This window comes from Salvelinus alpinus, chromosome 4 (assembly GCF_045679555.1).
Source record: "Salvelinus alpinus chromosome 4, SLU_Salpinus.1, whole genome shotgun sequence".
In the NCBI taxonomy this organism is placed as follows: Eukaryota; Metazoa; Chordata; class Actinopteri; order Salmoniformes; family Salmonidae; genus Salvelinus; species Salvelinus alpinus.
The window spans coordinates 46,898,614-46,923,718 of NC_092089.1; the positions used below are offsets into that span (position 1 = coordinate 46,898,614).

General features: G+C 40.6%; 1 protein-coding gene across 4 annotated transcripts in view; it reads left to right on the forward strand.

The window, feature by feature from the left end:
- The window catches only part of LOC139573761 (inactive phospholipase C-like protein 2), a 62,707-nt gene that overhangs the window by 7,116 nt on the left and 30,486 nt on the right, over positions 1-25,105 (forward strand). For 2 of the 4 annotated variants that reach the window (XR_011674652.1, XM_071397578.1), the window contains exons 1-2: positions 925-1,279; positions 1,915-2,362. Coding sequence is in view for 2 of the 4 variants with exons in the window: in XM_071397578.1 (XP_071253679.1) it covers positions 2,114-2,362 (249 nt within the window). In the remaining 2 variants the exon portion in view is untranslated. Of the gene's footprint in view, positions 1-924; positions 1,280-1,914; positions 2,363-12,590; positions 12,661-25,105 lie in introns of those variants that run through there. The other 2 variants (XM_071397581.1, XM_071397579.1) reach the window with 2 other exon arrangements.

Below are 25,105 nucleotides of genomic sequence, written 5' to 3' on the forward strand. Positions count from 1 at the left end.
CAGATATGTGCCTCGAGACAACCTTGTCTCGGAGCTCTACGGCCATTTAATTTGTCCTGATAGTTTGGTTTTTGCTCTGAAAAGCACTGTCAATTGCGGACCTTACATAGATAGACAGTTGTGTGCCTTTCCAAATCATGTCCAATCAATTGAATTTACCACAGGTGGACTCCAATCAAGTTGTAGAAACATCTCAAGGATGATCAATGGAAACAGGATGCACCTGAGCTCAATTTGGAGCTAAATTTCGAGTCTCATAGCAAAGGGTCTGAATACTTATGTAAATAAGGTATTTCTGTTTTTTATTTGTAATAAATGTACACAAATTTCTACAAACATGTTTTAATTTGGTCATTATGGGGTGCTGTGTGTAGATTGAGGGGCGAAAATATTTTAATCAATATTAGAATAAGGCTGTAACCTAACAAAATATAGAAAAAGGGAAGTGGTTTGAATTCTTTCCGAATGCACTGTATATAAACCCTGGATGGCAAATACTATGTATTGGCCAATGAGACTCTTTGATGCCACTGGTCGGCCATATTGGCACTCCACAGAAGAAGGAGTCCTCCAACGGAATGAATGGATTTCTACAGTATTTCAGTTAAATGTATCAAGGACAGAATTACATGCATACGTATTTTGTTGTTGTAGTGGGGACAGGAACATGAGTACTTTCAAAAATTATACTTTAAAGATATATATTTTTTTATATAACGTATGTTTAACTCACATAATATAATTGTAAAGTATGCATTAATGTGTTTGCAATAGAATACACGGGGGGGGAAAGTGTTTAGACATTAATAAATGCATTTCTATAGCTTCCAAAATATATTTTTTCTACTGTGGTGGGTGCGTGCCAAGATGTAGGCGCGGTGGCTTCAAAACTGTGCCCGGTGCTGTCTTCTAGTGTAATTAAAGCACTGGTTTTGATCGATGAAAGCAGTTTTCATGTATTTCAATAAGACATACCTTTTTCCATGAGCAAGGTTTGATTGACAGAAGGTTCGTTGTCGTTGCTGCCTGTTACAAGTAGTTCGTTCACCTTTCGACTTTTGCTTAACGGGTAGCTCGCTAGATAAATATTTAGATAGCAAATGTATTGACAGTTGGGTTTAGTCGGTGACTACTTGCTAACTAACGTTAGCTGCATTGCAAGCTAGCTAATGCAGCAACTGGTGGTGATGCATGGACTGAACAGTAGTCTCGTCGTTGCAGCTGGATAGCACAACAGAATGGAACTTTGTTCTCTTTTGACACGACTTTATCAAGCAAGGCAAGTGTGATAACATGAAATTATGTTGGCATGTGTGGCTGTAGAACAGATACATGTGAGGGTTAGTTAAAACAAATATTTTGCTGTAACGTTAGTGTTAGTTTGCCAGGTTAGTTAATGTTAGCTAACTATTGGCAAGTTGATTAAATGTGGGCTAATTTGTCAGTTAACCTAACATGACTGAGTAAGGACGTATAACTAAGTTGGCTAGCTATAACTAAATTAGCTCTAGTCCAGATATACAACACAGCAGCTAACAAACAAGACACTTCTATCCCAAACGATCGCAAATATGGCTAACTTGTTGACTAACGCTAATTTACTAACGTTGCATAGCTAGGGAGCTAACTATCGAATGACTTACCAGACATAATTTTAAATGAGACGATGTAGCTAGCTAATGCATCCATTATGAAATATAACTTTGCAATTTTATACAGACAGCTTTGCAAATTGAAAATGCCATTGAATGCAATTGCACTGTTTGCACGTAATTAACTAACGTTCGTCAGCTAACGTTACCATTCAAAGTCACATTATTAGACATCGTGTGCATGCAATTTCAGATCATGTCTAGCATTGAACAGTTTAATCTATTGGTATTCAATGTCTCTTGTTTATGTTTTGTTTTACAGAGCACAATCCATGGAGCACGCGACATTAAATACCAGTCAAATATGGACCGAAAGATGATACGGAACGTTTTTGTGCAGTTATAACGAGGTAGCTAGCTAGCAAGCCAGGACATTGGGTAAATACAACAGCGTTGCAAGTGAAACACCTACATAGCAGCTTGACAGCTACGCTTGGTTTGTCTGTGTGCGTGGAGTGCCTATGGCGGAGTTTGGAGAGAACGGCGGCTCATCTCCATCGAATACTGGGGATTCGGTGGCTTTGCCCAGTGACAAAAAAGACGGGAAGACGCAGTGCGAAGTATCGGTCTTCAATGGGGACTGTGGGATACCGGCAGACATTGTTGGATCAGAAACGTTACCTGACAGCCCAGGGCTTGAAACGGCCAACAACTCCTCTGTCGGGTTGGATTCCAAACCCGGAATACCACGCAGGAGCAGCATTATAAAGGTAAATCATATTTGTATGCAGATTTACACGGATTTGAGAACACAAAAAGAGATCCATGGTTGTCTAGATTGTTAGCTTAGTGGATGCATCCTTAGATTTGATCTTCCACCAAGTGTACATGTTATGCACATTGGTTCAGCAACCTCGATCAAATGACCACTTGCAATCCAAAAACCACTGTTCACACACACATTGACAATGCAAACAGTTAGGTGAAAGTAGAGAGAGGTCTTGTCTGAATTTCATTGCAAGTGCCAATTCACCATTCAGAGAAAATTAAGTAACTTCTGTGTTGTCAGCTCATGGTAAATATCTGCACTATTTGACTGAATTCTGGATAGGCTACTACTAGGAGGGGATAAACCTACATTATCAGATTGAATGCTTTTGTTATAAGATAGCCTAGGCCAAGTCCTCACTGACTAATGAATGAAATTGAAGATGGGGGACTAATAAGCACCTTAATATGAGGACATAGGGAATTAGTATGGGACAACAATGTCTAGGCTACAGGCATTCTTACAAAGACGTTCTGTTCTGTTGGAAAGAATTGCTTGAATGCTTTGCATAAACTGAATTTGGAGAGCAAAGTGATCCGTTTGCGGCATCTTTCAAACAGCAATTTTGAGTGCTTGACGTTTACCATATGTTGCCATTCCAAATTTGGGAAAGTCTGGACCAATTCCTGTGGTTAAGAACAGTTTCCAAATAAAATTGGTGCCATTGTTGCTTATGAACACATTGGTTTGGTAAGCAGTTCATCACGAGACAAGGCTTTTCCTCATTAAGACCTCTCAGCTTTGAATTCCGTTGTCTTCATTTAGATAGTGTTGTCAGTTGGCCTCAATATTAGCCAACAACAGATGGCCTCATGAAGGAAATTATGCATTCACCGATTTCCTCATATTGACTGTGTTGCAGGGTTGTTTTGTTTTCCCTGAAAGTGAAGGCTACAAATCCCTAAATAGGCCTACAAATTGCATTCAATTGAAGCCTAGGTCTTGCAGACTGAGGCGATCACATTGCTAAACTCACAGCTTTTTTGTATTTCTCTTATTGCTGCTCACTAGGCAGGTTTCCATTGCTTTTGTTGAATAAACCTGGGTCAATGTCGCAAAATAACATTGTGACGTGTAATGGAAACGGCAGCTATTGAAGAAATGTTCTAAAGATCAACAACATTTTTATCCATTCAACGGGTGGATTTGTCTTGTCAAACTTTCTTCATTGCAAGAAATGATGATGGAAAAAGTTTTTCAGAATAAATGAATAATTTAAGGGACTCTGGGCACGTGATGTCACACGTTACAATAAAGCTTCACTACACATTTTAATTCTAAATGTCTACTGCTTGCAAAATACATTTTTTTCAACTATAAAAATGTTTATTTGCAGAACAAGGATTGTCTTGACTTTCAAGAATGCCTGAATTGTTTTGCCTTTTCTGGTTGGCTGGATGCAAGTTTTACAATCCAATTATTTCAGCTCTACAGGAGTGCACGTTTCACAATAGCACAGACCATGGCGATATGTTGGCACATGAGAATTATTAGAATATGGCAAAGATTAGTAAATTCTTGCATTCTATCCATGCTGGCCTTTGCGGGCTACCTGAGACATGAAACATACTGTAGGTGGGAAGGCATACAGACTGTCACATTTATTAATGCGCAAATTCCCTAAATGGATAATGGAAACAGTTCAACCACTTCATTTTTTATTTGGCACAAGGTTTTTGCCAACATTGTAATTTTGGGGGGAGGGGGTTGACGTCATTACGGTCTGCTGTTTTTGTCACAAGACAGTTCAGTAGAAACAAAGGCGGCAGTTGCAATTTCTATGCAAACTTTCTAAATGTCAACAACAAAATCGCTGGACAAGTTAATGGAAACGGCTTATGTAGGCCTAGGTCTATCCCATATTGCTATGCATCTTTAGATTTTTAAGCTGGTTATGGCTTACACTCTAGCCCAGGGATGAGCAACTCCAGTCCTTTGTGGCCTGATTGCTTTCACATTTTTGCCCCAGCTAACACACCTGACTCCAATAATCAACTAATGATCTTTAGTTTAGAATGCAATTAGTTTAATCAGATGTGTTTGCTAGGGTTTGGGGGAAAAGTGACAACCACTTTGGCCCCTGAGGACTGGAGTTGCCCATCCCTGCTCTGGCCTTCTTAGTGATAAACTTATCATATCTGCAAGTCAACTGTGTAGCCTTATGAATGGATAGTCCACACTGTGACTAAAGTTGCATCACTATCTTTAGATCAGCAAATTTCTGGACCAACTGTAGATGAGGCTTGTACTTGTTATTGTCCAAAATATCAATCAACTATGTTATTCATTGTGAGCCTTTTCATTGTGTTATTGTTGATTTGCCAGCAATGAACACGATTCTTTCCAGTTAAGCTCTTTTCCAAGCCAGGTTTTGTGGGCAGCACTTTCTTGGCACATTGAAAGCGTTGAACTTTGATGCTCTCTCTGCCTGGAGATTGATGGCGGTAATATTGACATTTCTGCCATGTAAAGTTCCAAGTAATCTCTCACCACACAAGGACCTGTCTCACTTCCCAGCTGTGAAGAACTATTTATTTTATCTGATGTCCACTCCTGTGACTCAAGGTTCAATATCCTCTGTTTTAATAGGTCAATTATGTCTATTGAAATGTATTGGAGAGCAGAGAAATCTGTATTTACCCCCCCCAAATTTACTGCACATACTTTCACTCACCAAGCTCTTGGTTGGTCCAGGAAGCCCACATTTAGGAAACCTTTTGTGTCAACAAACCTCTCATTGCTATTGAACAAAGCTTAATGCACTTGTCGTGCAAGAACTGACTGGTCCGAAGGTAATCTACTGCCAAAGGATCCAGTCAGCAAATGATCACATTTTAATTTTATTACACCTTTATTTCACCAGGTAGGCCAGTTGAGAACAAGTTCTCATTTACAACTGTGACTGGCCAAGATAAAGCAAAACAGTGCGACAAAACAACACAGTTACACATGGGATAAACAAACGTACAGTACAATAGAAAAATCTGCATACAGTGTGTGCAAATTAAGTAATGAGGTAAGGCAATAAATAGGCCAATAGTGGTGAAGTAATTACAATTGAGCAATTTACACTGGAGTGATATATGTGCAGATGAGGATGTGCAAGCAGAAATACTGGTGTGCAAAAGAGCAGAAACACAAATATGGGAATGAGGTTGGTTGGATGGGCTATGTACAGCCGCAGCGATCGGTAAGCTGCTCTGACAGCTGATGCTTAAAGTTAGTGAGGGAGATATGTCTCCAACTTCAGTGTTTTTTTTGTTGCAATTTGTTCCAGTCATTGGCAGCAGAGAACTGGAAGGAAAGGCGGCCAAAGCAGGTGTTGGCTTTGGGGATGACCAGTGAAATATACCTGCTGGAGCGCGTGCTACGGTCGGGTGTTGCTATGGTGACCAGTGAGCTGAGATAAGGCGGAGCTTTACCTAGCAAAGACTTATAGATGACCTGGAGCCAGTGGGTTTGGCGATGAATATGTATCGAGGACCAGCCAACGAGAGCAAACAGGTCGCAGTGGTGGGTAGTAGAGGTCGACCGATTAATCGGAATGGCCGATTTAATTAGGGCCGATTTCAAGTTTTCAGAACAATCGGAAATCGGTATTTTTGGACACCGATTTGGCCGATTTTTACACCTTTATTATTTAATCTTTATTTAACTAGGCAAGTCAGTTAAGAACACATTCTTATTTTCAATGACGGCCTAGGAACGGTGGGTTAACTGCCTCGTTCAGGGGCAGAACGACAGATTTTTACCTTGTCAGCTCAGGGGTTTCAATCTTGCAACCTTACAGTTAACTAGTCCAACACTCTAACCACCTGATTACATTGCACTCCACGAGGAGCCTGCCTGTTACGCAAATGCAGTAAGCCAAGGTAAGTTGCTAGCTAGCATTAAACTTATCTTATAAAAAACAATCAATCAATCATAATCACTAGTTAACTACACATGGTTGATGATATTACTAGTTTATCTAGCGTGTCCTGCGTTGCATATAATCGATGCGGTACATATCATTGCTCCAATGTGTACCTAACCATAAACATCAATGCCTTTCTTAAAATCAATACACAGAAGTATATATTTTTAAACCTGCATATTTGGCTAAAAGAAATCCAGGTTAGCAGGCAATATTAACCAGGTGAAATTGTGTCACTTCTCTTGCGTTCATTGCACGCAGAGTCAGTGTATATGCAACAGTTTGGGCCGCCTAATTTGCCAGAATTTTACGTAATTATGACATAACATTGAAGGTTGTGCAATGTAACAGGAATATTTAGACTTATGGATGCCACCCGTTAGATAAAATACGTAACGGTTCCGTATTTCACTGAAAGAATAAACGTCTTGTTTTCGAGATGATAGTTTCCGGATTCGACCATATTAATGACCTAAGGCTCGTATTTCTGTGTGTTATTATGTTATAACTAAGTCTATGATTTGATAGAGCAGTCTGACTGAGCGGTGGTAAGCAGCAGCAGGCTCGTAAGCATTCATTCAAACAGCACTTTCGTGCGTTTTGCCAGCAGCTCTTCGTTGTGCTTCAAGCATTGCGCTGTCTATGACTTCAAGCCTATCAACTCCCGAGATTAGGCTGGTGTAACGATGTGAAATGGCTAGCTAGTTAGCGGGGTGTGCGCTAATAGCGTTTCAAACGTCACTCGCTCTGAGACTTGGAGTAGTTGTTCCCCTTGCTCTGCATGTTGTCGATGTGTTCCTGGTTACCTGGTTCGAGCCCAGGTAGCGGAGAGGGAAGGAAGATACTGTTACACTGGCAATACTAAAGTGCCTATAAGAACATCCAATAGTCAAAGGTATATGAAATACAAATGGTATAGAGAGAAATAGTCCTATAATTCCTATAATAACTACAACCTAAAACTTCTTACCTGGGAATATTGAAGACTCATGTTAAAAGGAACCACCAGCTTTCATATGTTCTCATGTTCTGAGCAAGGAACTTAAACGTTAGCTTTCTTACATGGCACATATTCCACTTTTACTTTCTTCTCCAACACTTTGTTTTTGCATTATTTAAACCAAATTGAACGTGTTTCATTATTTATTTGAGGCTAAATTGATTTTATTTAGTATTATATTAAGTTAAAATAAGTGTTCATTCAGTATTGTTGTAATTGTCATTATTACAAATACATTTTTAATCGGTATCGGCTTTTTTTGGTCCTCCAATAATCGGTATCGGCGTTGAAAAATCATAATCGGTCGACCTCTAGTGGGTAGTATATGGGGCTTTGGTGACAAAACGGATGGCACTGTGATAGACTGCATCCAATTTGCTGAGTAGTGTTGGAGGCTATTTTGTAAATGACATCGCTGAAGTCAAGGATTGATAGGATAGTCAGTTTTTCGAGGGTATGTTTGGCAGCATGAATGAAGGAGGCTTTGTTGCGAAATAGGAAGCCGATTTCAAGTTTTAACTTTGGATTGGAGATGCTTAATGTGAGTCTGGAAGGAGAGTTTATAGTCTTGCCAGACACCTAGAATTTGTGGACAACTATAAATACCTAAGTCAGAACCGTCCAGAGTAGTGATGCTAGTCGGGCGGGCGGGTGCAGACAGCGATCGGTTGAAGAGCATGCATTTAGTTTTACTAGCATTTAAGAGCAGTTGGAGGCCAAGGAAGTAGTGTTGTATGGCGTTGAAGCTCGTTTGGAGGTTTGTTAAACCTCTTAGGGATCCCTTATATCCCATTCCCGCTCGAATCCCGTTAACAGGATTGATTTGACAACATCCAGTGAAATTGCAGCGCGCCAAATTCAAAAACAGAAATACTCAAATTATAAAGACTGTTGACATCTAGTGGAAGCCCACTGTAACGGTTTCCCATAGAAAACTCATGGAAAACACATTGACCTCAACATTTTCCCCCCCTGGATGGATTATGCTCGGGGTTTCGCCTGCCAAATCAGTTCTGTTATACTCACAGACAATATTCAAACCGTTTTAGAAATTTCAGAGTGTTTTCTATCCAAATCTACTAATAATATGCATATCCTAGCTTCTGAGTCTGAGTAGCAGGCAGTTTTCTTTGGGCATGCTTTTCATCCGGATGTGAAAATACTGCCCCCTAGCCCAAAGAGGTGTTAACACCGTGCCCAAAGAAGGGCCAGATTTATACAGAATGGTGTCGTCAGCGTAGAGGTGGATCAAAGAATCACCCGCAGCAAGAGCGACATCATTGATATATACAGAGAAAAGAGTCGGCCTGAGAATTGAACCCTGTGGCACCCCAGAGGTCTGGACAACAGGCCTTCCGATTTGACACACTGAACTCTGTCTGAGAAGTAGTTGGTGAACCAGGCGAGGCAGTCATTAGAGAAACCAAGGCTGTTGAGTCTGCCGATAAGAATACGGTGATTGACAGAGTCGAAAACCTTGGCCAGGTCGATGAAGGCGGCTGCACATGTGGCTTCCCACCAATGTCCCAAATGCAATAAGGGACTGTAAGACTACACAATAACAGCCTTCTCTGCCAGCCTTGACAAGTTGGTATAATACAACACTGGTCCATATGCAAATCAGCATTGAGCAAATTACCAGGCTAATCATGCTGGCCTTGTCAGACCAGAGTTAAAATGGACAACCCCCATTAGTAGCAGTGGGTTCTGCTACAGGTCTTGGACCTGTTCATAACTGTGCAGCCATATTACACGCTCACATCTCTCCATTCCACTTCCACCTTACACTTTAGCCTTGCAAATATGTCAGAGTGAATAGAAAGTGATACCACCATGCTTTTTAGAAATGACACTGAACAAAAATATAAACGCAACATGCAATAATTTCAAAGATTTTACTGAGTTACAGTTCATATAAGGAAATCAGTCAATTTAAATACATTCATTAGGCCCTAATCGATGTATTTTACATGACTGGGAATACAGATATGCATCTGTTGGTCACCGATACATAACCTTTAAAAAAAAATGTTTTTAATAAAAAGATAGTGGTGTGGATCAGAAAAACAGTCAGTATCTGGTGTGACCACAATTTGCCTCATGCAGCATGACACATATCCTTCGCATATAGTTGATCAGGCTGTTGATTGTGGCCTGTGGATTGTGGCCACTCACTTTCTGTCCTCACACTCAAAATGACTGCTGATTTTCAACTGTATTATGGAGCGCAAATCCATTTGCACAAGTTGAAAGTTTTCCGTCATTTTTTAACCTTTGAAATCAACATTGTTTTTTACATTTAGATTATTTACTCAACAAATTTTCAGAGAGAACAGCTTTCTGTGGAACGGGTAAGATATTTGTTTACATGTTCGATTGGTCAGATAAGTGCAGGCTTGTGGTAATGGCTGGAGTAGAATAAGTGGAATGGTATCAAATACGTCAAACCCATGGTTTCCATGTGTTTGATGCTATTCTATTTGCTTCGTTCCGGCCATTATTATGCCTCCTGTGATGTGGGGAGAGAGCGGGGTGGGCATGGAGGGGGCTTGACATGAAGCACTGAACATCATGATGTGAATTGGGATGTGTTTAGGATATTACATGTATTATTACAGAGTGATGCACTAGAAATGTGTAATATTTTTAGAACATGGAACAAGGAAAAACATTATTAACCGGTTCTTAAGATTTGAAAATAATGGTTCTGTCCCGAACACTAGAAATCACTTTTGTTTCTGTTCCTCAAAATGGTTTTATTCTTTTAATTTTTTTTGTTATTTGAAAAGGTTCCAATCCCTGAGTAATATAATAACCTATTTCTCTACTAAATCAGAATAGTTTTTCTGCAGTGATGAGAGGATGTGGTCAGCAGTGGTGGAAGAAGTACCCAATTGTCATACTTGAGTAAAAGTAAAGATATCTTAAATGAAAACGACTCAAGTAAAAGTGAAAGTCACTTTGGCCTAACAGTTTAAAATGATCTGTTCAGTTTTGACCAACCACTGAAAATGACTGATTTTGAATGAGTTGAATGAACCTGTGGCTAAATAATTTTTTCACAGATAGTTCACTGAACAAGGTCCCTCCATTGTTTGATGGCTATCAATTATCTTCTATATCTTGTTGCCAAACCACAGCTCAGAGCATGTCCCTGATTAGTAATCATCCAAGGAAAATGTAGGCCTAGGATTTTTCCAACTGTCCACTGCAAATAAATTCTTCTGATCTGGTCCGGGCAGAACAAAAGTAGCAATACATTCTCTTCCAATTCAGATGCTCCTTATTTCAAGGGGAGCCTTATACTGCTACTTAGTTAGCTTAGGAATCCCTTACAGCAATTTATTTTTCTCCCCTTTCTCAAGATCAGGGTTATTTGTCAATATTGAGTAGTTTACATTACACAATCCTACACCAGTTTATGATGCCTGATATTTCTTGCACCCTAGTGCTAACCAAACCCAGTTGAATGTGAAATGTCACTGGTCTCATAGACTAGATGTAACATGATAAATGTAAATCCTGGACACTGAAATTGGAATGATATGTTACATTTGCTATGGTTACATAAGATGGAAGATTACATGAGGCAAAAACGAAAGGAGGGTTTGTATGGTCGGGGTGGGTGTATAACGTGAATGTCTAGCAACCCAAAGGTTGTGTGTTTGAATCTCATCATTTATCATTTTAGCAAAATTTGACATTTTGCAACTACTTACTACTTTGTAACTACTTAGCATGTTAGCTAACCTTTCTTCTAACCTGAACCCTTTTAGCTAACCCTAACTCCTAACCTTGAGCCCTAACATCTAGCAACCCAAAGGTTGTGTGCGAATCTCATCAAGGACAATTTTTAAATACCGTGTTATGATATTTTGGCCATATCACTCAGCCCTACTTGACTGCATCAAATCGATGTAGAGAAGATAGCTAGCTGAGCAAAGTTAGCCAGCTAGTTATCCAGGTAATGGAGGCTACAATATGCTGCGCTCCCTGTCCTTGTAAACAAATAACATCATCATTCATATTAAACAGCCTACCTTGTTTGTTGTAGCCCACTCATTCTCATTTAGCTAACGTTTAATTCTGTAATTTCTTTCCATTTTGCATTGATTAGAGATCTCTCACTTCCCTTGCTACACATGGAACCTTGGACTGTAGAGCAGTTTTGATTGGCTGACAAAATCAACAAGCTACATGTGTGTAGGTTACCGGCATAGATGGCTACCAGTATGCATGTCTTTAAAAAAAATGTTTTATGGTGCACATGTCATACACTACATTTTACTTTAAAAAAAAGAAGAAGAGTTTCAAATGTCATCCTTGTACGTAACCGTGTCATGTGGATAATTTACTTAATTAAATTAGGCCCCCCAAAAAATAAGTATTCAAATACTAACATCCGTTTCAGATATTTGAATAACTGTGCCCATCCCTAGCTACTCTCCAAATGAAATAAATTAGCAGCAGACTGGCTCATGACTAAAATGTGCAAAGTTATTAGGGCTGTCCTCGACTAAAAAATATCTTGGTCGATCCAGAGTCGTCTGTTCTTTCGACTAATCAATTGGTAGAAATGTAAAACATGTATTTTTCCATATAGACACACCACACCCTATGTTTGAATACAGTCAACTATATGTAGGCTACTGAGCTTGTCTGATGCTTTAAGCACTGCGATTTAAAAATGAAGACACACAAATTACTGAAGAGGGAGCCAGAGATCAATATAGCCTAACCTGAAAGAAAAAAAAAACTGTTCCCGACACTTTTCCTCCCGCTGCTGCTGGCCTTTGCAGATTATGCCAGTTTATGCTCCTGAAGTTGCTGGTAATGGGCTACACCAGTGGTCGGCAACTTTTTCCATTTGGAGTGCCAAGTTATCATACTATTTCTACTGATCTGCATGCCAGTTATGAATTTCAAATGCACATTTTCATGGAACAGTTTTATATATCTCAATCAATGTCATGTGGTTAATCAAAATTCTATCCGAATGAAAACTATTAAAATTTAAACTTAACTTCTGTTGCCATTGCCAATATGTAAAAATAGCGTACATAAAGCCAACAAATAAAAACATTGCAGTCCGCAGGTAGAAAATATCCTGATAAAAATATCCTATGAATCACATTGGCTATGCATGGCCTCTCTGTAAGGAACTTGAAACATTGTGTCAACTTTTAGCTTGGTCCGGCCCAAAGCTCCTGCTAGCAAACTTGTAACAATGTATAAAATATTCTGGGCCCTCAGTTTCCTGTGCCAGTGAGCTCCGGAGCGACAGACACAGCTGTAGGCTGTTTGCGGGATAAGAAGTAATCAGGTAGGTCTATTTTATGACGTTTACACCGGATCAGAGCATGACATTTTTATCAAAAAGGGATAGATCTGGAAAGATTTTTCAAATAGGCTACATTGAGGAACTATTGGCATTCTCAATGGATGTAAAAACAGTCTTTGTTTACTTGCTGTTTGAGGCGAAGAAAAAATTACTTTGAGAAATAGTATCAGATCCCCAAAGGGGCACATTTATAGGCCTACATTTGCATGCAGGACAGGTAGTCTATAGGCCTACTTCTAGGCCTAATTCTAATTACTTCTATGTGTAATTAGGTGCGTGTCCTTAGTGAAGATTGACAGGAGCACTACAGTACAAACAAGACATTAAATAAATTGACAACTCGTAAATGGAATGAAATAAACCAGTGAAGCCTAGGTTGTGCACTCTGCAAACAATGTGTCCACTTCTACAATGAAAATGTGTCCACTCCTACAATGAAAATGTGTCCACTCCTACAATGAAAATGTGTCCACTCCTACAATGACAATGGTAAGACTGTAGTAATAATATATTGAATGCATTAACATAAATGACCTTAACCAAACAAACATTGTAGATTTTTAGAAATAATGGGAATTAATTAGTAAATGTACTACTGGTGATACTGGTGTGCCATCCCTGCGGCCTCTGCAATGGATTAGTCCGCTCAGACAGGCGTGAATCAGACGGGTGCCTCGTGTGCCATACATATTCTTTTATATTTGCCACTGCTCGACTAAAAAAATCTTGGTCGACCAACAGCCTATCGACCAAACAATCGACCAGTCGACTTAATGGAGTCGGCCCTAAGAGCTATGAAGGGAACATGGAGCAAATCGATTGCGGGAGCAATGCCTCATTGATCCTGTAATTACTTATCATTGGGTAGGCTATATTATGGTTGCTATTTCAGTAATCGGCCATCGGATGCATGTAGGCATACATAGTTGTCACATGCACTGTGCATCACTGTTCATCATATTTTTTGTAATTAATATTTCACCATGTTACATAAATGGCTGGAAGAATGTTAAAAACTAAGCACTGCGGCAATATTCTGCCTCGGTTAAAAGGAGAGCGCCTAGGACTCTTAGCAAATGTTGCGCAGCATACTAGGCTGAGTGAAAAGCCGGAAAATATGTGTAGGACACACAAAGTTCGAAAGCCAACCCATTTTCATGCTAAGCTACTTGGTCATAGGTCAGAGGAGCAGTAGTACATTTTTAGGGAAGACCGCAGTAGTGGTGCGTGATTCAACCACACCTTTGTTTCATCAAAACAACGGACAGCAACCTCTGTCCAGTGAAGTCCACAAAGCATATTGCATATAACTGACAGTTACATGACCTACAGCATGGTCAAGCAAAGTAATGTTTCTGACATTTTCAGACCACTAAACAACTATTGATTTAGAACCATGGAGAGTTGGCGCAAGTCACAAAGAAACGAGGAGCTGCCTCCTCTATTTCAGCACCATTTCAACTTCATCATCGTCAAATCACCTACAGTGTGCTTAGTCTAATACTGTGACTACCAAAAAAGATTTAGTCCAATCAACGTACGCTAATATGATGTGGCTGTCCATGGTTTTGATTTCTGTGTGCGTGTGCGTTCGTGCAAGTAGAGAGAACATGTTGACTCGCCCTACTTGAAGAGAAAGGCCAATGCCATCCTCCTCATTCATGTTGATGAAACAGTCTATCACTCTGTCATACAGTACACTCTTTTATTTTTTGTGGTCCTAGGCTACCTGGCTAAAATGCTTGCTCGCAAGCCTAACTTCCTTTCATGGGCAATGTTAGCTAGTTAACATTAGCCTTCTACATCTAGCTATATATTGAACTTCCATCCTCTCAGGCCAGGGGCACAATGTATGAATTAATGGTTGGTTCCATATCGCCGTTATAAGCATTGGCCAGTACGGAGAATTAAGTAAAACCACAAGTCCAATTCCCTATCTCCATGGCTAATTTAGGAAAGGGACAATTTTAGCTAGCTTGCCACCGGAGGACAATACAACGAGATGCAACAATTCAAGTTGTTTCTGTCAATGACGTTTGCTCTCAATACGATTTGTTAGGAGTGACGCCAAACCCAAACTGGCTTTCATTGACACGTATTTCTTTATTTGTAATTTTTTTGGGGGTGTGCCAGGACCATTCACAGTTGAGCTCACGCTGATTAGCTATTATTTTATACTATTTTTATCAAGAGAGGCCAAATACTTGCTGCCTTCCCTTGCATTCAATGCTACGGGCTGCAACAATGTCATACTCTTTCGGACAAGACCGCATCAATGGCCTACACATAGAGACAGAGTGGCGCTGTTTCGCTTACTCGGATGCTTTCTCAGATGAGATGCATTCAGCCTCTTGTGATTTGAAGGAAAATTATGAAAAACAAAGATACATTTTTTGGTATGTTTTCTTTCTTGGTAATTTTTTGGGGAAGTCTGGCTACCCTTCGCATCCATGAATACACACCGCTGGAAGACTGTCAGTCCCCCATGTACCATTATCATTTATTCATTCATCCACTCGGGCGTTGCTCATTTACAGGGCTGGGGACTTGACGGAGATCTACCGGCTATAACCTGTTATTTCATCGGGACCACAGATGACTTGGCAGTACTCAAGTGGCTTTACCAGGGTAGTGTTCGTAGTAGACCACCATTAATTGAAGGGAAGTGCATAAGAGTGCCATAACGCAGGTATACACATTTCTGACACCTTCAATTATTAACAGATCTTAGCACCTGTTCACTTTTAAACCCAAGTCCGTTTTTGAATTGTATAGTGGTAGGGAATAGGCAACTAGATTCAGCTGCGGTCTGATTTTTGTCCGAGTGGGTGTTTGGGGGCCCGGATCATAATTATAATTATTTGTACACTGCAAAATTGACCACAAGTAATAAGCCCAAAAATATATTGTATTTGAAAACAGTTTTGTACCTGATTTTATATTGACGCGATCACATCTCTTTTTATTTGTGGGAATACTTGATATACATTCTAACCTGAATTCCTGGTGATTTAAGTGTATTTTTTTCAGAAAAACTGAAATCCTTGGTGATATTAGTCTTGTTTTGTTTTACAAAAATCTTTGCAGGGGGGGAAATCACTCACAGACTGGTTTTGGCCCACAAGACGCCTGTTACTGACCCCTGCCATACATCTTCAAGAGTTGGCCCCGGATATGACAACTGTTCGATAGCGTACATTTTGCTCAGTCTGCAGTTACCGGCTGCAATGGAGGCTAGTCAATCTCTAACACGGCCGGCATCTTTTGATCTGTGATTGAACGCTAGAAAGGCAGTCACTGTCACGACGCATTGGCATTGTACTGTAGAACTTTAGTACAATTATTGATCTCACAAGATTTCTCTTCTCACATCCTAATTTGTTTATGATTGGCATATGGATTTCTTTGACCTGACCACATTTCCTCTGCCCCAGCACCGTTCTCTTCTCCTGTTTGACCTTTGGGCTCTTCCAGCTATGCAGCCGATAAATCAGCCAAACCGTAATCACAATAAAGTTTATGCAAGCTTTGGGCATCTTGATACCCTTGGCAAAAACTAAGCAGTAGGGCCTAATTTTATTCACAGTGCAGTACTGTGGTGTTAAGAAGCTTTCCAGCAGGATGAGTTAGGCTAGTCTAATTAAAGATGCCTAATTAGATGCTGAACTAGATTGAAGCTGTTCACTCTCCTTCATGGATATAAATTGTGTGACATGACACCTATGATTTATTGCTGCTTGCTTCTTTAAAGTGATATTTTGGTAGAGTCAGATGACTTGTGGATACCATTTTTATGTCTGTCCAGTATGTAGGAAGTTGGAGGCAGTTTTGTGAGCCAATGCTAACTAGCGTTAGCACAATGACGAAGTCTATGGATATCTGCAAGCATGGGTTTGGACCTATGCAATACGATGACTGCACATTTAGCCTTACTTCCTAGATCCCATACTGTTTTTGAATGGGATTTAAGATTATATTATCAAATTAATGAAAACACGGTCATTTGAGATGTGTATATGAATTTATATTTGTGGATTAATTTACTTCTACCTAATTCATTTTATAAATATTTTTGATTTCATCTTTTTTTTTTTCTTTGCTTGAATACCATTGAAAAAACGGAAGTGGTCACACTTTCCCATCGTAAAGCAATGTTATCACTGATATTGCACATAGGTCTACCTTTCATTTACCATATTGGCTATTGTTTCTCAAGTCACATTATAGTCTAATACAAATCTGGTTCAGGTCAGATTAAAGCAGGGGTTCCTAATTAGGGCAGGGCTCGACATTAACGCTTGTCCTCTTGTCTGGGACAACTTGAATCTGAGCGGAGGCGGTCAGTATTTTAATACTATTTTAATTATAATTGTTTAAAATCTGGATGTTTTATGTAATTGTATGAAGCATGTATTACCTTGTTTCAAAGTAGCGTAGCTACAATTCATCCTTTTATAAATGTTGATGGAATTATTTTATAAACACTTAACATGCTATTGAAACCAGCATTTTTCTCATGTTCTGTTTTTTAAAATCTATTTTGTTTTATTGTCCAGCAGGCAAAGGCATAATCCTAGTCATAGTTTTTGAGAACGGTGTTTTCCCTCTAATTGCATTTTGGAACATTTGCGTGTCGCCTACAGCCATGTGTGCATTGTTGACCTTACAATATGAAAATATAAAACTAATCAAATTTTTTTGTAAGCTAAACGATCTGATCTGTCCTCCCAGAACTGTCCCCAGAGCCAGTTTTGAATCAAATACATATTTGTTTCATCACCTCCAATTTCGAGCCCTGGAGGAACTTATTTTATAAGGCATAAAAAGTATTTGATTGTAATGTTGCAATATTTTATAGGCTACCAAGAGTGGCCAACCATCCTTCAGGAGAGTGTTAAAAGGGTTGTGTTCTATTTTGAGACAGGCTGGAATATGCAGAGAGTAGCCTACATTTTTGTCTGATTCTCTATGTTAAAAAATATACTAATGCATTTCATTTTGTAAAGTGGTTTCTTGCATCATACAGGGATGTAAAAATGGTGTTACAGACTTTTTTTTGTTGACAAGTACTAAATCAGTCATCCAAAGGACAAGTATCTAAAATAGTTCATGTCAAGCCCTTATATGGGTCTCACCCCACCACAGGTGGTCGCCAAAGTTTCCTGGTGGGTCACAGGACCTTCTTTGATTTGGGGCGGGGGACATTTTTTCTAATGTGGAAAAATAAACCTGGATTAAAGGACTCAAGCCTCTTGCTAGACTAGCTGTGAAAGTGTGTGAAGTTGCTTAGCTTCCTCACACACTAGTGATGTATCCATTGATTGCATCACTCAAATCACACTCTGTGTGAGGAGTGCATCAGGGATTGACTGGAGCTAAATCAATCAATGTGGATTTGGGTAGCTTCAGGGGCTCTATCGACGTCCTGCAGCAGTTCTCTTCTGACGGTCTCTGTTTTGTAACGCCTGTCTGATTGGTAACCCAGCTTGGCCCTTTGTCATTCTGCTTTCCTAAAGCTCAGTATATGTTCACTCAAGGGGTGTATGTTCGTTATGAAATAAGAACTGATTGGTGTAGTGCAGTGTTTCCCTAACTCTCCACGGGACCCAAAGAGGTGCACATTTAGTTTTTTTCCCTAGCACTACACGGCTGATTTCAAATAATCATCAAGCTTTGATTATTTGAATCAACGGTGTAGTGCTAAGGCAAAAAACTAAACGTGCACCCCTTGGGGTCCCGAGGAGAGTTAGGGAAACACTGGTGTAGTGGAAATGGCCCAATTCACTAGGGTTGGTAATCGCTTAGTCTTAGAACACTCTCCAGTCCACATGTGAATTTATGTATCGTTATAGTCAATGTTTTTGAAGTAGCTGTGAACTAATTGAAATGGGCAATCTGAATAATGCAGTAGAAAAGAACCAGGCCCAGATAATTACCACAACAGGGTATGCTTTGTCATGTGTGTGAGGCACCCAGTGAGGAAGCCACCCGGGTTTTGGAGCTGCTCGTGTGTTTACTGTTTTTGTTAGTTCACTTTTTGGATTGCAATTTCTTTCACCCAGGATGAGCTACTGAATATTAGGGACAAGTTACCAGGTGGTTTTTGTCCTGAGATTCTGTTGAGATTCTGCTGAAAACCCCAGACCACGAGTCGGATTTCTAACTGAGGCTATGCGACTGTGCTTCGGAGAAAGAGGGGGAGATGCGCCGGGGTTGAAGGCGAGGTCTTCGTTCCCTGCTCCTAGGTCATTTCCTCTCCAATGTGCATTCACTCACCTCAATTGACATGCTACAACTTCTGATTAGAACAAAAAAGGACTTCTGTCACTGAATCTCGTCTAAATGACGACACACCTGAAGCTGCTGTGGATATACCAGGCTTCCAGCTATACTGGGCTGATGGTGTACCAGAGCTGTGCAAAAAATCCTAAGGTGGCGCTGCATGCTTTTACGTAAAACAACGTTGGTGCAATGATGTCACTTTTCTGGCGAAATCTTTATCTCCTGACTTGGAATGTATTTTCAACAACTGCCATCTGTTTTATTCACCACGTCCCTCGCCCCCTGGATTTGGGGTTACGGGGTCCCCTCCAGATAATGTTTATGTATAAGGACTTTTTAGCAGGACATTCTATTTCAAAATGAATGAAAAATAAAATGATGCTGACATCTAAAATATAATGCCCTCCTAGAAATTATTCCAATTAAATATTGGGTTTTTGTTACAATTATTTTAACATATTGGACCATACATATAGCCTATGCATGGTCCATATTATCAGGTATGCTAATAGCAATAAGCATTACCACCTGTAGTTGGTGCTGTTGCGGTGACTGTATTACCGCCACACCGGTGGTCACGAGTCATGAAGGCAGTCAGATTCTACGTGACCATTTAGTCACGGTAATTAGGCTTCTCCAAGCTCTGATGCTGCTGATGGTCATTAGTAGCCTACCAAACTTGCTTAACTGCCTGGTACTCAGCAGTCTATTGTCCCTCTAATAACTCTGACATCAATGCAAATGTAATCGAAAATCTAATCAAACACTTCATGAGAGCCCATGAGCTCATGTTGTGCAACGTTTCTATAGGCTATGCAATTGCGTGAGAACAGAGTGATGGCCTCTACTAAAAAGAGGATGCTCCTATCAGCTTTCTATAGGCTAGGCCTACTATTTTCTCAACTTTCCTAATATTAAGCACATTGCTTATCATTACAACAGGAGTATAGCCTACCTGGCTGGCATGAAAATGACCCATGGGAAAAGCGTTCTCTATTTGCTATTTAATAGATTACATGTATTTTTTCCACTGCCCCTGTTTCGAGACAGGTGCATGATTTATTGGTCCATTCTAAATCCAAACAAATTTCACACATATTATTTAGTGTATGTAAAGACAAGATTAAATTAAGAATAGGTTAATATTGTCACCCATCAGACTATCAGTTGTGAATGATATATTATCACTGAATGATGCCCAGCATAAGGCAAGAAACAATGCCTTCTTTTTTTGCGACTTTGTCGAATCATAGTCGCACACCTCATAGTATAGCCCATAGGCCTATATGTTTTGAGAAGGTTTGTATCACAACTAAAGTGGGCAAATAACTTCTTAAAATTAAGCACATTAATCTGTTTTGCAAAGGGTGTAGAGCCTAACTGGCATGCATAAGCAGCGCGTGAGTTTCAAGGTTGGGGAAGATAATTTTCACCATTAAAAAATGCACCTTTATAATAAAAGCATTACATGTATCATCGCATTTGCGGTGACTTTTGATAATGGGGTTTTCCCGCTAATGGAACATTTTGCACTTATATCATACTGCCATGTACACATCGCTGCGCTTATAATATGAAGAAATAAACTATCAAAATTTTAAGCTAAACGTTTTGATCTGTTGCATCAGCCACATCGCGCTAAACATTTTTGGGATGCTAGTGGTTGTATTAATTTGGGATCCGAATTGGATAAGGAGGCACGCAGTTGCATCCCCGATGTGTCTGTCTTCACTTGTAACCTGTGAGAAAGACCTGATCACGTGATGGAGAGCCATATGAGTGAGCGGTACTTCAGAGCGCGCAACACTCAGGGAGAAGGGCACAACACAGCACTCCGAGCCAAGGGCACAACGGCCACTGGCTGCAAAAGGCATGGATTATTTAAAGGGTGCATTACGGCCACACAAAGGGGATGCCGCCGTGAAATTCGAGGCATTATCAAGTGCTTGTCAAATTGTGAATGAGAGACTGATGAAGTGTGTACAGCCTGCACAAAAAAACAAAGCAGAGCTCATGCCTTTCAAGCGACTTTTTTTTTCAAATCATCATGTATTAAAAATCTAAACGTATAGCCCAACGTTTGACGAACAACTAAAGTTACATTAAGAACACTAAATGAATCACAGAGAAGTACCTATTTCTTTGTTAACCACTCAACACAGAATAGCTGCATGTGCGCACTTCCTCAAATTGTTTGGAGAAAATATCCTTTCTATTTTATTCAGCTTTGTTCAATTGTATTTTTCATACTATGAAATCATATAAAATAATGCCACGGAATTCTAAGCAAATCTTGTCTGCTAAATGAACTAGTGTAGCCCGCATCCATTTGGCATAGCCATGTCAGGACCTAACATAAGGACAACTCAGAGTATGCTATTCTGTTCTTCTGAAATATACATTTTCTTCATATCATGCTTCTTTAGACCTGTCTAAAATAAATAATGGATTTATTGTGAAGGTGTAGGCTATATTACATGGATTTGTTAGACTTTTTAAAATGTAGTTGCGCCAGGAGATGCTAAATGTGTTTATGTTAATTAACGTTCAATTACCGTGAGACCGACAGTTATTTGCTTGACAATCACCGGCTGACGAAATGTTGTGAACGCCACAGCCCTACCTGTAGCCCAACTGATGCAGCATAGTGGCTATAAATAACTAGGCTGAAGCATGGGGTTGCCGATCTGTATTTATGCTATTGAGCTAATCATTAGATATATCCCAAATGTAATCTTCTAACTATTTAGCATCCTATTGATTAATTTTATGTCCCAAAAAAACGTGTATAAACACAGTGAATATAATGTAGGCCTACATGTTATGTTAACTTGGGGTCTCACGGCACATGGGGTAACATGTCCCCTGCCTGTACTTCTCACAGAAACCATTTCATGTCACCATTTCCCCCAACACTTTCCCTGGTTGCCACTACTCTTGCTCAACCAAAAATTGTCTCATCACAATTTAAGTCACTACTCAAAAATGATTCTGAGGTAGGGTGGCGTTTTAGCCCAAGTTACCCTACAATTGCACCGTGTTACATTTAGCCCCACTCCGCCCCTATGCACTCATAGTGTATTGCACCAAGGCCATGACGCTGCTAAAATCTACGGTTTTAAAATGGTGCAGTTAAACAAAGGCAATTAAAACGGCTGTTTCCCCTGCTTCCCCTGTTTCCCCTGCTATTGCAAGAATTGTTGTGCATTGACTGCTTGTCAGAATGCAGGTTTCCCTCCCTTTTGGCACTCATCACTTGAATGCGCCTTGAGAGGAATATTTCTCTTGCATAGAATACACAACAACAAGCCGACTAGGTAAATAGATAGATATAAACTATTCTACTATGGGATTGTCTGGTTTTTCTATTCATTACTTCTTTTGATTGCAGAGGAAAAGTAAATGTGGACTTTTCTAGCATCTTCATATTTTTAATGTTTCATATTATTTTAGCGTGGCGGTAATGATTTTGCCGCCAAAATGACTGCAGAGGAAACACTGTTGCTCCACCTCATCCCCTCATACAGACAGAAACTGAAACCTGCAAAACCTGTCAAACACATACAGTGAGGCAATTGGGGAGTTAAAGCACTGCCTGCACTCCACAGATTGGGACATTTTCAAGGAAGACCATATCAACATGACAACTCGGACAGGGTAGCATCTTACATCGGTGTCTGTGGAAAACTGCTTTCCAACCAGTACTTTTGTCACATTCAACAATGCCAAACGCTGTGTCAATCCAGCGCTAAGAGGTCTAAGCTCAGCCAAGGAAGAGACACATAGGAGTGGCAACATGGACCATTACAGAGTGCCCTACCTCCCCACCCCTTGTCAACAGCGTCACAAACGTCAGGAAAGCTGCAGGCCCAGGCTGGGTTTCCCCAGCCATAGTAAAGCACTGCGCTGACCAGCTCTCCCCTGTATTCACGGACACCTTCAATCCATCACTTCAACTATGCATTGTTTCTGCCTGTCTTGAATCCTACATTGTTCCCGTTCCAAAGAAATATAAATATCCTGCCTGAATTACGACAGACCTGTTGCACTCACATCAGTCATCATGAAGCCCTTTGAGTGCCTTGTCCTATCCCACCTCAAAACCATCACTGACGCCCTCCTTGACCCCCTGTAGTTCGCCTAAAGCTCTGTGGATTACGCTGTCAACATTGGCCTCCACTGCATCCTTCAGCACCTCTACAACCCAAAGGACATACGTAAGGATAGTGTTTGTGGACACCATCATCCCAGATCTGCTGCAGGACAAAAAAACTCAGCCAACGGAACATATCCAATGGGGCGGTTTTAGAGGCCATCTTGGCTGCATCGACAATGTTGCTGTTTTTAAAGCTAATTTCCTACGATTCTAATCAGTTTGCCATGGCAAAGTCAAAGGGGCCCCATGCCATTTTAGATTCTCTGACTAGTTTTTATTTTGGTGATTTGTTAGTTTTTAAAAATTATATTTATTTAAAAATGTATTGCTCCATTATATTTTCAACATACTTTAAAAGTGATTTTAGTTAAATTTGACAATGAAAACATTTTACACTAAAAACATACCGCAGTAGCGGCCAGGATTTAGCAGCGGTCATGCGCCGCTGCTGAATGCATATAGGGGAAACACTGCTTATTCATCGGCCACCTGCTCCACATTGATCTTCCCACTCAGTCTATGTACCCTGCACTTTCATACTAGACTGCACATTTGCTTTCTGCACTGGCTTTGGGCTCTGCTTCAGACTGACTCCCACATACAGTGCCTTCTGAAAGTCTTCGGACCCCTTGACTTTTTCCACAATTTGCTAGGTTACAGCCTTATTCTATATTGATTATATAGTTTTTCCTCGTGAATCTACACACACTACCCCATAATGACAGAGCAAAAACTGGTTTTTAGAAAATGTTGCTAATTGACATATCACATTTTACATAAGTATTCAGACTCTTTACTCAGTACTTCGTTGAAACACCTTTGGCAGCGATTACAGCCTCAAGTCTTCTTGGGTATGATGCTACAATCTTGGCACATGTATTTGGGAGTTTCTCCCCATTCTTCTCTGCAGATCCTCTCAAGCTTTGTCAGGTTGGATGGGGAGCGTCGCTGCACAGCTATTTTCAGGTCTCTCCAGAGATGTTCGATCGGGTTCACGTCCGGGCTCTGGCTGGGCCACTCAAGGACCACTAAGACAGCGCTACAGGGAGACAGGACGGACAGCTGATTGTACTCACAGTGGCAGACCACGTGTAACACCTGCACAGGATTGGTACATCTGAACATCACACCTGCGGGACAGGTACAGGATGGCAACAACAACTGCCCGAGTTACACCAGGCTCGCACAATCCCTCCATCAGTGCCTTGACTGTCTGCAATAGGCTGAGAGAGGCAGGTCCTCACCAGACATCACCGGCAACAACATTGCCTATGGGCACAAACCCACCGTCGCTGGACCAGACAGGACTGGCAAAAAGTCCTCTTCTCTGACGAGTCGCGGTTTTGTCTCACTAGGAGTGATGGTCGGATTCGCCTTTATCGTCAAAGAAATGAGCGTTACACCGAGGCCTGTACTCTGGAGCGGGATTGATTTGGAGGTGGAGGGTCCGTCATGGTCTGGGGCGGTGTGTCACAGCATCATTGGACTGAGCTTGTTGTCATTGCAGGCAATCTCAACGCTGTGCATTACAGGGAAGACATCCTCCTCCCTCATGTGGTACCCTCCCTGCAAGCTCATCCTGACATGACCCTTCAGCATGAAGGGTCATGCCACCAGCCATACTGGTCACCAGCCATACTGCTCGTTCTGTGCGTGATTTCCTGCAAGACAGGAATGTCAGTGTTCAGCCATGGCCAGCGAAGAGCCCGGATCTCAATCCCATTGAGCATGTCTGGGACCTGTTGGATCAGAGGATGAGGGCTAGGGCCATTCCCCCCCCAGAAATGTCTGGGAATTTGCAGGTGCCTTGGTGGAAGACTGGGGTAACATCTCACAGCAAGAACTGGCAAATCTGGTGCAGTCCATGAGGAGGAGATGCACTACAGTACTTAAAGCAGCTGGTGGCCACACCAGATACATACTGATACTTTTGATTTTGAACCCCCCTTTGTTCAGGGACACATTATTCCATTTATGTTAGTCACATGT